Raw genomic sequence first — 16361 nt, 5'->3', positions numbered from 1 at the left:
CGGGGAGCAATAAGGGAAAAGGGCACCTCAGTCGTTACCTGCCGGCCCTGAGGATCGAACTGGCAACTTTCTGGTCACGAGTCCGACTCTCTAACCATTAGGCCACGACTGCCTTCTTACCGCTCCCTGTTTTAGCCATCTTTCTCTCCTAAACAATAAAACACAAAACACACAGAGTGGTAGAGCAGTATATTTTCAGACTGACACCACAACATCAACACATCACTTTACATCTACAGGAAGATTCTGCTGTTGCATACACAAAGGAACAGAATCTGTAATTCAGCAATAGAGCAACTGATATTGTGTCTCACCTGTGATGATATTCACCAAGATTTTTTCCAGTCAGATTCTTCCAGTTAATGTAAAAATTGCTTCTCAAATGATACGTAAACAATGGTCCCTATACAGCACATAGAGAAACTGTCAAAATAAAAAAGGGAAATCCTAAACACATGGAACATTGTTTGATACTTGATTGTATGCACCACTTCACTGATATATTTATGATATATTTGCAGATGTTTGTTAAGTAATACATCACCAGCAGCACATTGACCACAAGAAAAACTGCATCAAAATATAATTTACCACTACCACAGCAAAAGATGCACCTTTAGATTTCTTTTATTCATTTGACATTATGCTTTGTTCAGGCCGGCTCTCTAAAGAATGTCCCAGATTGCCGTAACAACTACAAAAGGAAACAGGATATGTTGGCCATAAGACAACTTGCCCTACTATTGATTTAGTTTTTCTCTCCACTTCGGCAACATTGATGTTTGGTTCCTTGCCACTGTCACCTATAGCTTGTTCACTGGGAGACTTTACTGAAACATATCAAGACATGTAAAATTCCTTAATATTGCTCCAAATATAGGGATTTGATTATAGTGGTCCTATAAGTAAAGCTTATTTTAGTTTGTAATGTAATTATTGTCATTATAATGTAAGATCAATATCTTAGTATATCATGAATATTGTAACTTAATACGACTCTTTACAATAACTTTGTGACTCTTTGCCACAGTTATCTTTATTGTTACATGATGACATTTTTGCATATTTTCACTCACTAATGTGTTTATATTGTTTATAGTATTTTTTCTCCCCCTTGTTTTCTGTATTAAATTGTTTTCTGTAAAGCAGCTTTGCAATAGTGTAGATTGTGAATAGAGCCCAGTAATATTTATTTCTGAATACAATTAATCAAACAAAATAACATTTTAGACATACAATTTTAGGTAAATTTAAAAGTACGTTTCACCTAAAGAATATTTAATCTACAGGGGCATTGTGGTAACAGGCTTGTGACTCAATTGGAGTTTTATTAAAACTTGTATATGACTTTCTTCTGAGGACCACAAGATAGCCCAAGTTTTGTGTCAACACAATGGAAGATTTTTGTAAAGGTTTGGAATGACATGAGAGTTGGTGAATGTTACAAAATATTGTAAGAATAAAGGTCGTCTAACCTTCGTTAATGATTAATAGAACTGGAGGTTGCTAGAGAGCAGATGATCACTTTAATCTTACATTGTAAGACAACAACACCACCGTTAAACTAAAGGATATTATTATTTCGTGTACTAAACACATTACAATGGATGGATGCTTTGCTTAAGGTAATTTTTTTTGCTTAAGGTAATTTTTTTTGCTTGAGGTAACTTTCATTTTTAAAGCATCTTCATTTCATTGTAACCAAGGTAAAAAATTAGCTTTGTTTATTGGGTTTGTTGTTTGCCAATTTAAAGCAAATAATGCATGATATTGATTGGAAATAAATAAAAATAAATGTTTTAAATTCATTCTATAATATTAATACAATATTTATGTAAAATACAGCCATGATATAGAACCTTTAGAAATGTCACTATTCCCTTGAAAGTGTAAATTCCATGACTCTTGCAGCTTTTAAGTTAACTCCAAAACTGATCGCTACACAAATCTTGTAAAAACACTTTGAAGCCACTCCTTTCAGTCAGAGCAGATCCCACCAACCACACTCTTGGCAAATAAAACTACGCCTTTTGATTCTTTGCCAATTGTTTGATTATCCAAAACAATTTTGACCCCGTGTGGATACGTTTATGTAGTGCAGCGTCATGCATACTTGCAGTTGTAAAAACTTGGACAATTGTTAAATCCTATAATAGTTTTATACAGTACCTTAAAAAAATGATAGCAATACATAAAGATCCCATCACAACGGTCTGATGTGACCGGGGATTCTTTTACTTTTATTATATTGTAACATTCTTTTAAACCCCAAAAGGAGGAAACTTGGTTTCTGGGGTTTATATAATGGGTTTATATAATGTAATCTTTATTCATTTAAATGTTATAATGTCCTTTTAAAAAGTATCACGATCATTCAATACTATCTGGTACAAAGAACTGATTCTGTACTGAATCTGCTGCGTAACAGGAAATATGTCCAAATGATGTTGATTTTTGATTCTCCCTGCAATACATCAATTTAGAGTTTTCATTCGTGTACATTAAAGAACAATAAAGAGCATAACGTCATAATGTTTCATTTGAAAGAGATGTTACTTTCACTTTACCCTCTCGGGCACTCCTAGAAATCTGTAAAACGACCATGACCCCCCGTGGCCACTGTTTGCTACTACACGATGATCCATGTTTAAAGGAATATATCGCCCAAACATTTAGTCATCATTTACTCACCATCCAGTTGTAACAAACCTGTATACATTTCTTTGTTGTGCTGAACACAAATGAAGATATTTTAATGAAAGTTCGTAACTATGCCGTTTTGGGTCACCATCAACTCCCATGCAGTCTTTTTGTCTTTTGTTTCAAACCTGTATGATTTTCTTGCAAAACACAAAAGAAGATATTTTGAAGAATTGGTAACTGAACAACGAGGGAACCCATTGACTTGCATTGGTTTTGTGCCCATAGTACAATAAAAGTGAACTTAAAGCTTTCAGAAGATCATGCCTTGTATATGAGCTGATTGACTAATGAAATAAAGTCCCATCACTAAAAGGAAACTGCATAAAATGTGAGAAATGTTAGAGTCTGCTTTTTTGTGGCTCTCTTAATTGGAAAAGTATAATCAAAATAAACAAACATCTAGAGCAGGTAGTTGGTGTATTTAATATAACAAGCAAAACATAACAAATCTTTCATTAGTTGCAAAAGTTATGGTATATATTTCCCTTGATATCGAAATAATTAGGATTAGACTCATTTTCCTGAGTCTAGGCTTTACATTAAAGTCTAGGCTAGATAGGATTCTTTTGTTTAATGCAGCCTATATATGAAAACGATTTTACAATCGAATTTAATATAACGTAATATAGAACCATAATCTTGCTTCATTAATATAAAGCAAACACATTTGTTTCAAGCAAGAATGTTTTCAGACCCCTCTTTACAAAAAAGTTCATGCATGTGTCTTTTTCATGTAGATATACAACGAGTTCAACAACTCCACCGGTCAAAAGTTTTGGGTCACTTGGGTGAAATGTTTCTCATTATTTATTCAATCCTTTGATCTGAAGGTATATGCTCAATTGTCTGAAATTAGTTTAGTAGACAAAACCAACATTTTACTTAATAACAAAAACATGTTTTGGAAACGGATGACTTTGACTGAATAATGAAGAAAGAGCAGCAAATAAAAGCAGAGAATAGATGGGAACTCCTTAAAAAATAATTGTTTATAAAGCAACTCAGGGTGAGACCTCAAGAAGCTACTTGATAAAATGACAAGAAAACTTTGCTGCAAATTCTAGTCAAAATTATACTACACAGAAGATAATGAAATATAACACCTTTTTACAACATAATTCCCATAGTTCCCTTTGTTTTATTTCATTATCATTTTAAAATATGGATAGTATGTACACATAAGTGTCCAAAAACATTTGACCAGTAGTGTATACTTATATAGTGTTACTCTTCTGTAATGCCTGTTACCTAAAATCCTTTAAGTTTAGGTCATTCGAGTCACAGTGCAGACAAGGTGAGCGCCACCCTGTGGCCATAATATTACTATACCAAAACTACATATTGAAATACATTCAGTTTTAAGCATCAGTGTTTAAACGTATTATTTATCAAACTGAATTTTAGTTGACTAAAACTAGACTAAAGCTGACCTACTGTAAAACCCAAAACACCATGAGAACATGGCTAATTAATTGAGCTAACATTTTTACGTTTGCGCATTTGGCAGACACTGCATTGCATTCTATGTTTCTGAGCATGTGCAACGATCTTGGCATTGCTAGTGCTCTAACCATTGAAATTCATTAAAAGACATCAGTTAATTTACAGTATTTCACTCACTGTACTTCAAAGTGTTTACCTCCGTATTGTACAAAGCCCTTAAAAGGTACAAATGTTATTGAAGTGTGAGAAGTTTCCCAAGTGTAATTGAACACATGTCCTTTTGAAACCACTAGGTGGCTCTATAACACGGACGTGGACGTGCAGCCATAACAGAACGGACAGTTCCTGTCGGTGGATACAAAATAACGGCGTACTTAGCGTACGTCATGATACAAAGAAAGACGAAACTTTGACATGATACAAAGAAAGACTAAACTTTGACATGATACAAGATTCAGAAAATGTGTTCACATGCAACGGTAGGTTCAGCGTTTATAACATGTTGTGTCCAGTCGTTCTCGATATCTGAGCTTGAACTTGGTTGAAATGCAATACAAGCAGACGTGAGAGAGTCCAAAGGACAAATTATTGAATCTTCTTAAAAAGATTCAATAAGTTGTTATGTAGAAACAATCGTTTTACGTGCAACACCCAAATGTATAGTTGTGTTTACTTTAAATATGGCGCGAGCGACTCAACTAGTTTGTTTACAAGTTTGATGATTCACGTTTAAATTCAGATCCTCTGACTTACTTACAATCCACGTGTTTATCAGATGGAAGCAGATGAAGTCTCGTGTGAAATGAATCTGTTTGGAGAAAGAGAGGAGGATGCTTCTTCCAGTTCCAAAATGACTCTTTATAGAGAGAAAGAGGAGGATGTTGATCTTCACTACCAGATCCAGAGACCAGACTCTCCCGTTTTGAGTTTTGTGTCTATGAAGAGTGACAGATCAATGGCTGAACCTCTTAAATTCAGTGATACAGAAGAAGCCTTTCATCCCAGGTGAGTACATTCACTGCTCAATATACATGTTTAATTATTACCAGGGATGTACTTAGTTGTTTTTTTAGTATTTCAGAAAGCGTGAAGGGAGGTTTTGTTCACCAACGGTTCCAGAGAGCATCATCTCCGCAACCAAGCTGTTTGTCATTTAAGAGTGACAGATCAATGGCCGAACCTCTAAAATTTAGTGATACAGCAAAAACGTTTCACCACAGGTGAGTCCATTACTAAGATGGATATTTTATATGATAAAATATGAAATGAGTGTTTTAGGACTTTATGGAAATGTCATGGAATACGTTTATATTTATTTATCTGTCATTTTCAGTATTTCAGAAAGTGTGGAGGACAGAGCATCATCTCCACAACCAAGCTGTTTGTCATTTAAGAGTGACAGATCAATGGCTGAACCTCTAAAATTCAGTGATACAGCAAAAACATTTCACCACAGGTGAGTCCATTACTAAGATGGATATTTTATATGATAAAATATGAAATGAGTGTTTTAGGACTTTATGGAAATGTCATGGAATACATTTATATTTATTTATCTGTCATTTTCAGTATTTCAGAAAGTGAGGAGGACAGAGCATCATCTCCACAACCAAGCTATGCGTCACTAAAGAGTGACAGATCAATGGCTGAACCTCTTAAATTCAGTGTTAAAAAACCAGTTCACCCTAAGTGAGTTATTAATACACCTGTTAAATATAGAATGAGGGATGCACCGAAATGAAAATTCTTGTCCGGAGCCAAATAAAAATTAAACGCGTATCAAATACCAAACTTGCAACCTTTTTTCTTTATTTTCAGTGCTGCCGACTGCCAGTTCCAGGGAGCATCATCTCCGCAACCAAGCTGTGTGTCATTAAAGAGTGACAGATCAATGGCTGAACCTCTTAAATTCAGTGATACAGGCGAACCCTTTCTCCATATGTAAGTTTTAAAACACTTGTTAAATATAGAATGTGTACGATATATTGATATTATATTAGGTCTTAGGACTGTATGGAAATGGTATTGAGTAATATGTAAAATTAGATTTACTGAATATATTTTTTTTCAGTGATGGTCACTGCCAGTTCCAGGGACCATCATCTCCACTACCAAGATGTTGGTCATTAAAGAGTGACAGATCAATGGCTGAACCTCTTAAATTCAGTGATACAGCAGAACCGTTTCACTACAGGCGAGGACTACTTAAATCTGCTAATGGGTAGTTGACAAATATACCGTACAGTACATGCGTCCTATTGTGTGACATTGCAAACATTTGGAAAACAAACTGCTGATAATATACAAATAGCACAAGAGAGATTTATCTTCATTGTCAGTCTTTTACTAAATTCTTTTTTACTTTCATTGTTAGTTTTTTACTAACTTTTTAATGTCACACCATAGGACACATTTACGGTTCATTTGTCATTTACCCTTATACAATTCTTTCAAGAATGAGAATTATAAAATTTCTGAGAGCACGTGAAGGCAGCCTAACATTACTAAAGTTAGGAAATCTACTCTTGCAGTATACATTCTTGCTGAGATATAAAATTTTCACACAGTTAATTTCTAGTTTATGAATTGGGGAAAGATAATAGATGAGTATAGAGATCACTTCATACTGTACATAAAGAAACGGCTTTCTTTATATTCTGTATATTCTACCAACTCCTTTACACACTTTATTTTTTACTAAATGATCTAGCAATTACATATTGCTTAATAATTGATCTTATTTCAGTATGGAGGAGGAGACTGAAGAGCCACAGCAGAACTCTTACAAACCACTAGATGACATCCTACAGAGAGTCAAAGAGAATCACAAAACCAGCATGAAGAACAAGTACGAGAGCCTGTTTGAAGGAATCAACATACATGAGAACAAAACCCTCCTGCATACTATTTACACACAGCTGTATATAGTAGAAGGTGAGATTGTAGGAGTGAATGAAGAACATGAGGTCGTGCAAATAGCAAAAGCCAAGACCGAACGCTTACAAGGCACTCCGATCAACTCCAACGACATCTTTAAACCCATATCTGAACAAAGCTGTGAGGCAAAGCACAGAAAAATAAAGACTGTGCTTACCAAAGGCATCGCTGGAATCGGCAAAACGGTCTCTGTGCAGAAGTTTATTCTGGACTGGGCTGAGGGTGAAGAGAATCAGGATCTTGATTTTCTCTTTGTTCTCCCGTTCCGAGAGCTAAACTTGTTTAAAGATGTCCAATGCAGCCTTCACAAACTTTTGCTCGACTTTTATCCTGAGCTTCGTAGTTTAGATTCAAACATATACAGTCTGTGCCCAGTCTTGTTCATCTTTGATGGTCTGGATGAAAGCCGAATTACACTGGACTTTTCAGACAGCGAGAAAGTTTCCGATGCATCTACAACGTCGTCCATGTGCACACTGATGTCCAACCTCATCCAAGGCGAGCTGCTGCCTTCCGCTCGCATCTGGATAACATCCAGACCAGCAGCGGCCAATCAGATCCCTCCGTTGTACATCAGTCGTGTAACAGAAGTTCAGGGATTCAACGATCCTCAAAAAGAGGAATATTTCAGGAAGAGAATCACCGATCAGCAACAAGCCGACAGAATTATTTTACACATTAGAAAAACAAGAAGTCTTCACATCATGTGTCACATACCAGTTTTCTGCTGGATTACAGCCACCGTGCTTCAATACATCCTGCAACAAGATCACAGCGCAAAAATCCCTAGAACTTTAACTGAAATGTACATACATTTCCTGATCATTCAGTTCAGTATGAAAAGACAGAAGTATGATGAGAGTGATTCGCAAAATGGGAAAGATCCAAAATTTCTCATGCAGTCAAACAGCGATGTGATTCTCAAACTCGCAAAACTGGCTTTCAAATCTCTGATAAAGGGTAACATCTTATTCTACGATGAGGACCTAAGAGACAGTGGCATAGATGTCAAGGAGGCCTCTGTCTATTCTGGGATCTGCACTGAGATCTTCCGAGAAGAATCTGGGATCTATCTGAGGACTGTTTATTGCTTTGTACACTTGAGCTTTCAAGAGTTCTTTGCAGCGCTTTATTTGTTTTCCAGCTACTTATGCAGAAATTTTGATGTTCTGAAAATGTTTCAGAAAACAAAAGGCAGAGCAAAGATCAAATTCCAGCCTGAAGGAGACATTGAGCTCGATATGTTTCTGAAGGGTGTGACGGAAGAAGCGCTAAAGAGTCAAAATGGACACTTGGATCTTTTTCTTCGATTTCTTCACGGCATCTCCCTGGAGTCGAATCAGGAGCTTCTCCAAGGTGTGCTCACGCGTGTGGAGAAAGACCCGGAAAGCTTCAAAAAAGTGATCAACAACCTCAGAGCAAGTCTGAACTTAAATCAAAAGCGAAACATTAGTCCTGAACGATGGATCAATCTGTCACACTGTTTGGTCGAAATGAAGGACAATTCAATCCTTGACGAGATTCAAGCTTCTTTTAAATCTGAAGTGAGAGTAAAATATCTTTCTCCAGCACACTGTTCAGCTTTAGCTGAAATGATCCTCATGTCAGAAGATGTGCTGGATGAGTTAAGCCTCAAAACGTACAACACAACGTCCATTGAGGCTCAAAGGAGACTGATACCTGCTGTGAGGAACTGCCGAAGAGCGAAGTGAGCTTATAAGAAGTTCTTTTTATCAGATGAAGAGCATCATTTTTTATTTGAATCCGTTGAAATCACTTTGTTTTATTGTTTTTAGTTTGGCAGGCTTTAATCTCACTGAAAGGTCGTATGAAACTGTGGCTTCAGCGCTGCAGTCAGAAAACTCTCCTGTGAGAGAACTCGACATGAGTAACAATGAGATTCAGGATTCAGCATTGAAGCTGCTCGCTGCTGGACTGAAGAGTCAACACTGTAAACTAGAGATACTGAGGTCAGTTATCACATTCTGAAAATAATATTAGCATATATTATGAATTGAGTTCAAACAGGAAAACACACGTAAGCGATGAACCATAGTTTGGAAACTGCATCTAAACCTTCTCACTGTTAGGACAAATTTATTAAATGAAGCAAATAAAGTTTTGTCAGGACCTTCAGCACAATAATGTTCTTATATGAACCATTTTTCTTTATAGACTGAAATGCTGTCAACTCAATAGGCAGTCGTGTGAAAGTTTGTCATCTGCTCTGCTAACAGCACACATGTGTGTGAGAGAGATCGACGTGAGTAACAATGAGCTGCAGGATTCAGGAGTGAAGCTGCTCGCTGCTGGACTGAAGAATCCAAACTATAAAATGGAGATACTGAGGTTTGCTATATAGTCACAAATAAGATATTGACTACTTTTTGTAGAGATGACATCTTAACAACATAAACAAACGTTACTGCGCATGCACACTTATGTGACCCCAATTTAACTTCTGGTGCACATTCACAAACAGTAAAGTACCTGTAGATTATTTCTGATAAAAAACCAAAAGAAACCAAGAAGAACCGTTACTTGGCTAAACTTGTCTCTCCAATATTTTTAATTTAGACTCTGATACGAAGCTCAACCGCTAGATGTCAATGTACCATGCGGTTTGTTTAAATGTGTTAAAACTAAAGGACCCGTTCAACAAATGGTTCATTCAATAAAATGAACATACAACTTAATTCAACAAGTCGTTTATTTAATACAATTATTGTACGGTAAAATAATAATATTGATGAATATTAAATAGTTATATTGTTAGACACTAGCAAAACTCAAAGCAGAATTTAACTGGGGGTCAGGCATGCACATGTCCGATGAAATGGTCTTTAGTCAAGTAAGTCAGTCACTTTCCATCACTGTCCATTCTGACACATCCATAAACATGTATATTTCCCTCACCTTAAATAAAAGACAAATGTATAGACATACACTACTGGTAAAAAGTTTAGGATTGACAAAAAGCCAAGTGTACGACTTTGTTATATTTTAGCATCTTTAAAGTAGTCACCCTTTAACTAGAATTTACGGAGTTCATTTATTTTTTATACTTTGTCACAACATAAATCCCACAGTTAAAATCGTGTTATTCAATGGTTTTGATGGGTTTATTATTATTTAAAATGTAGAAAAAAGTTTAAATAAAGAATGCGTTAGTGATCCTTAACTTTTGACCGGTGGTATATATATTATTCTGATGTCTGGACTCAGGAGTTTAGCAAAATATAAACGGATGGTTTCTGACTACAAATGTCAGTCATGACACTTGACTGCCTGATAAATGTTTTTAAAAGGTTTCCAGAAGGCAGTTGGTGTATATAAAGATATTATTGTATTGTTTTGTTAGATTGTCTGGCTGTAAACTCAGTGATGAGTCCTGTGACGCTGTGGCTACTGTTGTACAGTCATCAAACAGCATGAGAGAGATCGACATGAGTAACAATGACCTGCAGGATTCAGGAGTGAAGCTGCTCGCAGCTGGACTGAAGAATTCACAAAGTAAACTGGAGATACTGAGGTTTGTGTTTTAGATCATTTTTAGTGTTATGCTGATGTATTATGTTCTTGGTAAAGTGTAATTTCTAGTTGATGCAGATGGATGGATATGCTTTTTTTTTTAAACTAAGGTTTGTTGGTTGAGCATTGTGAAGATTCTTTAACATTGTGAGTAAAACTAAATGAAATGATGTGTTTCTGTTTAGATTGGCTAGCTGTAATCTCACATATGAGTCCTGTGAAACTTTGGCATCCATTCTCCAAACCGCAAACTGTCACCTTAGAGAGCTTGACATAAGTAACAATGACCTGCAGGATTCAGGAGTGTTGCTGCTGTCCACAGGACTTAAGAGTCCACACTGTAAACTGAAGATACTGAGGTTTGTGATTCAGGTGTTGATACTGAATCCTACCTGAAATCGGACTTTAAATTCTCTGGATTTATGTTTTTTGCAGAATGTCCATCTGTAATCTCACCAGTCGGTCTTGTGAAACTGTGGCATCAGTTCTACAGTCAAAAGACTCTGTCCTGCAAGAGCTAAACCTGAACAAGAATGACCTGCAGGACTCAGGAATAGAGCTGCTTTCTAAGGGACTACAGAGTTCAAACTGCAAACTGGAGATACTGAGGTGCTTAAGAACAATGAGTTTCACCTCATTTTATTTGTACAAATCTAACAGTTTGGATGTTGCAAAAAACGTCTGATGTGACAGTAATGTCATAGTAAACATCTGTTACTGTCTGTCTGTGCAGACTATATGGCTGTTTCATGACAGAGAAAGGCTGTTCTTTTCTTGCATCGGCTCTGATGTCAAACCCCTCACACCTGAGAGACCTGAACCTGAGCTGTAATGACACAGGAGAGTCTGTTGGCCGGTTGCTCTTTGAGAGAAAGGAGGATCCATCCTGCAAATTGGAAAAGCTTAAGTATGTTATGACTAATAAGATTCATCTAGTCATACGATTTGATCTTGCACACACTCTGCTTAAATATAGCAACAAATATTCCCATGCTAAAATTCCAAAAGCGTGACCCTGCCTGTGATAACCAAGCTCATTTATTTTGTGATTTACAGTTTTTTTTTACATAAAATCAACATAATGTGAAAAACTTTGATACTTTTTTAGTCATTATAACCTTAATATATTTAATAAGTAAGGTGTCAAAGATTGAAATCATAGAGAAATTAAAGCTTCCTGTAGCTCAGTGGTTAGAGCATGGCACTAGCAATGCCAAGGTCGTGTGTTCGATCCCAGGGATTTCACATGCTCAGAAACAAAGAATGTATAGTATAATGCAATAAAAGTCTGCCAAATGCGTAAATTTAAATCTTGAAATCACACTTTGATGCTCGTGATCTCATAAGCCGGTCACAAATGGTTCTGGAGGAACTGCAAACAAGTGTTTCTGCGCATGCCTGCTTCTATGGCCTTTATTCTTTGCGGGTGCTTACGTGAAGTTGAGTAGAGTCTGTGCAAAATAGTTCTGATAAGAAAGCAAAAGAAATAACAAGTAAAATACATTAGTAAGCAAATAAAAAATATGTGTAGCCAGTATTATTTTGGGTTACCAGTAGAAGAACCGTTACTTAGACTTAAAAAAAAAACTTGAAAGATTTCTACAAGAAATTCACCATCACAAAGTCTAAATGCCCATTTTTAGCACCGTTTATGGTTATCTAAATCAATCCAACCACCGCGATTTAATGAAGGGAGAAATGCTAGTATTGTAGTATTGTGTGAAAAAAGGAGGGGCAAAGTGGTTTGTAAACCTGAATCTGCGGTCAAGAGGAGCCGAGTTGGATAACTTTCTTAAACTCTTAAACCCGTTGCACATTCAGTCCGAAATTTGTTTACGAAATTTTCGCATGTTAAAAATAAATGCTTCACGTTGTGTCAGTCACATTTACACACTGATATTATCGTACGTCATAAAAAATTGGAATGGGTTCAATTTTCTGCGTTTTTCGCATCAAGCATTCTGAGAGACGTTTTGACAAGTCCGAGACAAACGAGCGCCGAATACGAAAAAAGGCTAAAAGTTAGTCGCTGCCATGAGTTTCCTTTATGATGAACTCTTAACGTGAGACTATTCTTATCCCTGAAATAAGTGCTAATGTTTATTACATTTACGTGTAATAGAAATTTGATTTTGTGGTCTTTGTTTTGGTCAGAGCCGTTGAACGATAGAGGTTCACGACAACGGAAGATAAACATTTTCGTGTGACGTGATTCATATAGTTCCAGGAAGTTATGTTTTCTCTTTAAATTATTTATTTCTTTCCACGATCTGTTTAGCCGCAGCTCCATGCGTCACTAGTAGCTTCCAGGGAAACTATTGAGAGCCATTGGGTTCCATTGGAGTCAACAGAGTTGATGCAACTCTCTTTTAATGGCTCTAATTTCAGTTAAGCTGTTTCCTCTTAACGAACATTTCAGGGGTAGAAACGCTTCACGGGATTTGTCACTTTATTGATTGTCATTTTAACAGCAGCTACTGTAGTGTTTATGACAAGTAATGTTTGACAGAGATTATTCGATTGTCATGGTTTAGGAACATTAAACCACATTAAGCATTTACAAAATTCATCCGACTTTGATCCTTCCGAAGTCACATTATCTCACTTTTTCGATCAATAATCCCATTATGCATTAGACACTTAAATCAATGAAAATAATTGTATAGCAGTAATCACTGACAGTATATTTACATAAATACAATTATCTACCTCGAGGTTTAAAACTGATGAACAAAATCCTATAGGAAAGGTGGTTATACTTTTTTTATAGAACTATTTGAATGATCGATTTACAGATTTAATGTCTGATTTAGTTTTATCATTGTTAGAATATATATTTGTTAGAGTAAATTAGTTTAATAAACACATTTAGATCAACTACAATAATTGAATATGTCACATTCTATTTTATATTGGATTGTGTATGTGACAACATGCCTTTTGTGGTGGTTTGTATACTTGTGTACTCATTCTGTGCATGCAAGTGTAATAACACGACACAATGAATCTCTCTTACTATTATAAATTGGCAAAAGATGGAATTGTGACATTGTTATAAATGCCACCGTGTATTTTTCTACAGGGTGGAATATGAGGGAAATTATAGGACTGCTGCTGGTTTTCGAAGATGTAAGTTTTTTCATGTATGCCTATGTTGCTTTTCACATATACCTGGCATCAGCCTTACTGTAAATTAAATACTCAAACCCGTTGTCCGCCCGGAAACCATTGTACAATTTCCATTCAGATATTTAGACATTAGATGTTTAGTTGACTAAAAGTGTTCAGTGATCCTCAATCCCCCCCAGACGTAAATGTTTTGCTCTGTTGTCATTACTTTTTTAAGTATATCGTCAATGTTCTGTAATTTCCATTGCTTATGGACAGATGCCTGCAAGCTCAGGCTGGACCCCAACACAGCAAACAAACATCTCCCTCTGTCTGAGGAGGACACACATGTGACGTACGCAGAAGAGGAGCAGTCATATCCTGATCATCCTGACAGATTCGAGTGCTTCCCTCAGGTTCTGTGCAGAGAGAGTCTATCTACATGCTGTTCATGGGAGATTGAATGGAGTAGCAGGAGTAAGGTCTGTGTTTCCGTATCATATAAAGGAATCAGGAGGAAAGGAGAGAGTAAGGAATGTGAGTTTGGGGTGAATGATCAGTCCTGGATGCTTTTGTGCTCTGAGAACAGCTTTGAGGCTTGGCACAATAATAAGAGAATTAAAATTCGTCCACCTTCATCCTCATTTCGTTCTAAAAGAGTAGGTGTGTATCTGGACCGGAGGGCTGGTGCTCTGTCTTTCTACAGTATCTCTGACACACACAGACTCACACATTTACACACATTTTACTCCACATTCACTGAGCCTCTCTATGCAGGGTTTTGTCTTCATTCTGGCTCCTCAGTGGCTCTTCAGTCTGTATTAGATTAAAACACATGTGGCCACTGATATGGAGCGTTTATGAATATACAGTAGAATCACAGTGTTCAGTTTTGTTTCACTTTAAAAAGACTGAAGCATACATGGAATGGTATAAAGTTTTCCTTGGCATGGTATTTATTGGCCTTACTCCACTGCCAACTCTGTTCCAGAGAAAACGCATAATAACACAAAACTGAATGCTCTTTATTTTAATATACATGTAAAAGCAGTCATACCTAGTTTATTGAATGTTTTTAAGAAAATGTCTAATTGTTTCATTTGCGATTATTTATTTACAGTCGCAGACAGGTTTATCAAGTGACTTACAAATAACATTTGTACATTTTTAACATTTTGTCTAAATAAAATGTGGCTTTTGCAACAGAGATACATTGTCATATATGATATTGAAATTTAAGTTATTCAACAATCCAAGATGTGCTTGTTTTTCTTTTTTGAAGCATGTGTTTTGCTTTACAAAAAATACAAATAAAGGATTTTCATAACAATGAAGGGTATAACGTCTTTTTTTTTACATATTCACAGTTGCAGTATTAACAATCATACTGCCAGTTGCAGTATTAATATATATTTTTCCTCTTGAGAAAGTTAAGTAAGGATTTAAACGGGTCATAAAGCATAAAACTGCTTAAAAATGTGCAGAACAATTGTGCACATTTTTTATATTTAAATGCATTTTAATTATGATATATGTATATACAGTACGTCTAAAAAAAGTATTAGTTCAGTAAGTTTCTTTAGTAAGTCAATCTGATATTTTTGGCATGATGATATTTAATGATGCATCAGTGATTAGGCTTCTACAACTGCTCAATGACTGAAGCGCAGCTATGCTATTGGTTACTTCTGTATTTGCGTAAAACATTAAGAGATCTTTGTTCCTCTGGTTTCCTCGTTGTTGTTCCAGCCACCATCTCCACATGACAAAAAAGGCTACTCATAAAAAGACAGACTCACTGCCCACTGTCTTTCACTGTCCCTTATCTGATATAAACACAAAATAAAGGCGGTTTTTCATTGTTATTTTATTATTGGTGTGTTACATTTTTTGGCAAGTGTTTTCCGATTTTGACAGAAAGTGCCGTTTTGCTCTTTGATTCTCCAGGCTCTTTCCATGTAGAATAATATTTCCTGCTGCACTCACCATCCTGAGTTCTGATCTATAAAACACTGGAATCTATGGCCTTTAGGGTCATTCACTCACTAAAAAGCAAAGCAGAATAGCTGATTTAAGTATTTTTGTAATCCACTGACTAATTTCATTATGTTCAAAATGTATGCTGTGAATTGTCAACAATTGAATAAAGTTGTATTTGTAACTTACTCATTGGAGGATTCCCTTCTATGCTGTTTCTTCTTTCTAGAAATGGGAAAAACATTGTATGAATGGTCAGTGTTTAGAAAAAGTTATTTATATATATATATATATATATATATATATATATATATATATATATATATATATATATATATATATATTTCTATAGCCATCTTCAAGAATCCTCTGTCAGTTTAATTCTGACTTCTATCTCTTTTCTACTCTTTAAAAAACACCTTAGCTCTGTACATGTGGTAGGCTATATGAGACCAGAATAATTGCACTTATGCTTTGTGTTGTCCTTTTGTAGTTCCAATTGCTTCCATTGTTTACCTCATTTGTTAGTCGATTACAAAAGATTTGTAGTCTAATGCAGAAGACTACATGCAACATTCTCCATATATTATGTCTGATCAACATGCAGTGTTGCACATTTGAAGTTAAGGCAATACAGGTACTTCACTGAAATATCTCTATAT

General features: G+C 35.8%; 2 protein-coding genes across 3 annotated transcripts in view; one reads left to right on the top strand and one right to left on the bottom strand.

Annotated features, from left to right (window-relative positions):
- LOC306909257 (uncharacterized protein) overlaps window positions 1–16361 on the bottom strand; it is a 40106-nt gene that overhangs the window by 14496 nt on the left and 9249 nt on the right. The window lies entirely within an intron of this gene.
- On the top strand, window positions 1507–15054 carry LOC306909242 (NACHT, LRR and PYD domains-containing protein 3-like). 2 transcript variants are annotated; one of them, XM_079482745.1, is made up of 17 exons: window positions 1507–1625; window positions 4440–4625; window positions 4922–5151; window positions 5220–5366; window positions 5480–5602; window positions 5716–5835; window positions 5965–6087; window positions 6218–6340; window positions 6893–8791; window positions 8880–9053; window positions 9259–9432; window positions 10445–10615; window positions 10800–10973; window positions 11050–11223; window positions 11348–11521; window positions 13697–13743; window positions 14002–15054. In XM_079482745.1, exons 2-17 carry the CDS (start codon window positions 4608–4610, stop codon window positions 14550–14552), a joined length of 4422 nt encoding a protein of 1473 aa, XP_079338871.1. In that variant the 5' UTR covers window positions 1507–1625; window positions 4440–4607; the 3' UTR covers window positions 14553–15054. The 2 variants fall into 2 exon arrangements, with proteins under 2 accessions (XP_079338871.1, XP_079338872.1); XM_079482746.1 differs by lacking the exons at window positions 1507–1625; window positions 5480–5602 and having other exon boundaries at window positions 4485–4625.

The sequence above is a fragment of the Barbatula barbatula genome (assembly GCF_947034865.1).
Source record: "Barbatula barbatula genome assembly, chromosome: 2".
NCBI classification, from domain to species: domain Eukaryota; kingdom Metazoa; phylum Chordata; class Actinopteri; order Cypriniformes; family Nemacheilidae; genus Barbatula; species Barbatula barbatula.
The sequence above is the reverse complement of the archived record's forward strand: the minus strand, read 5'-3'. Positions and strand labels throughout refer to the sequence as shown.

Bases quoted from the DNA above. Each gene is read 5' to 3' on its own strand.
- LOC306909242 (XM_079482745.1), top strand. The intron at 5,603-5,715 runs GTGAGTCCATTA...TGTCATTTTCAG, and splicing joins GCAAAAACATTTCACCACAG to TATTTCAGAAAGTGAGGAGG. The intron at 9,433-10,444 runs GTTTGCTATATA...TTGTTTTGTTAG, and splicing joins TATAAAATGGAGATACTGAG to ATTGTCTGGCTGTAAACTCA.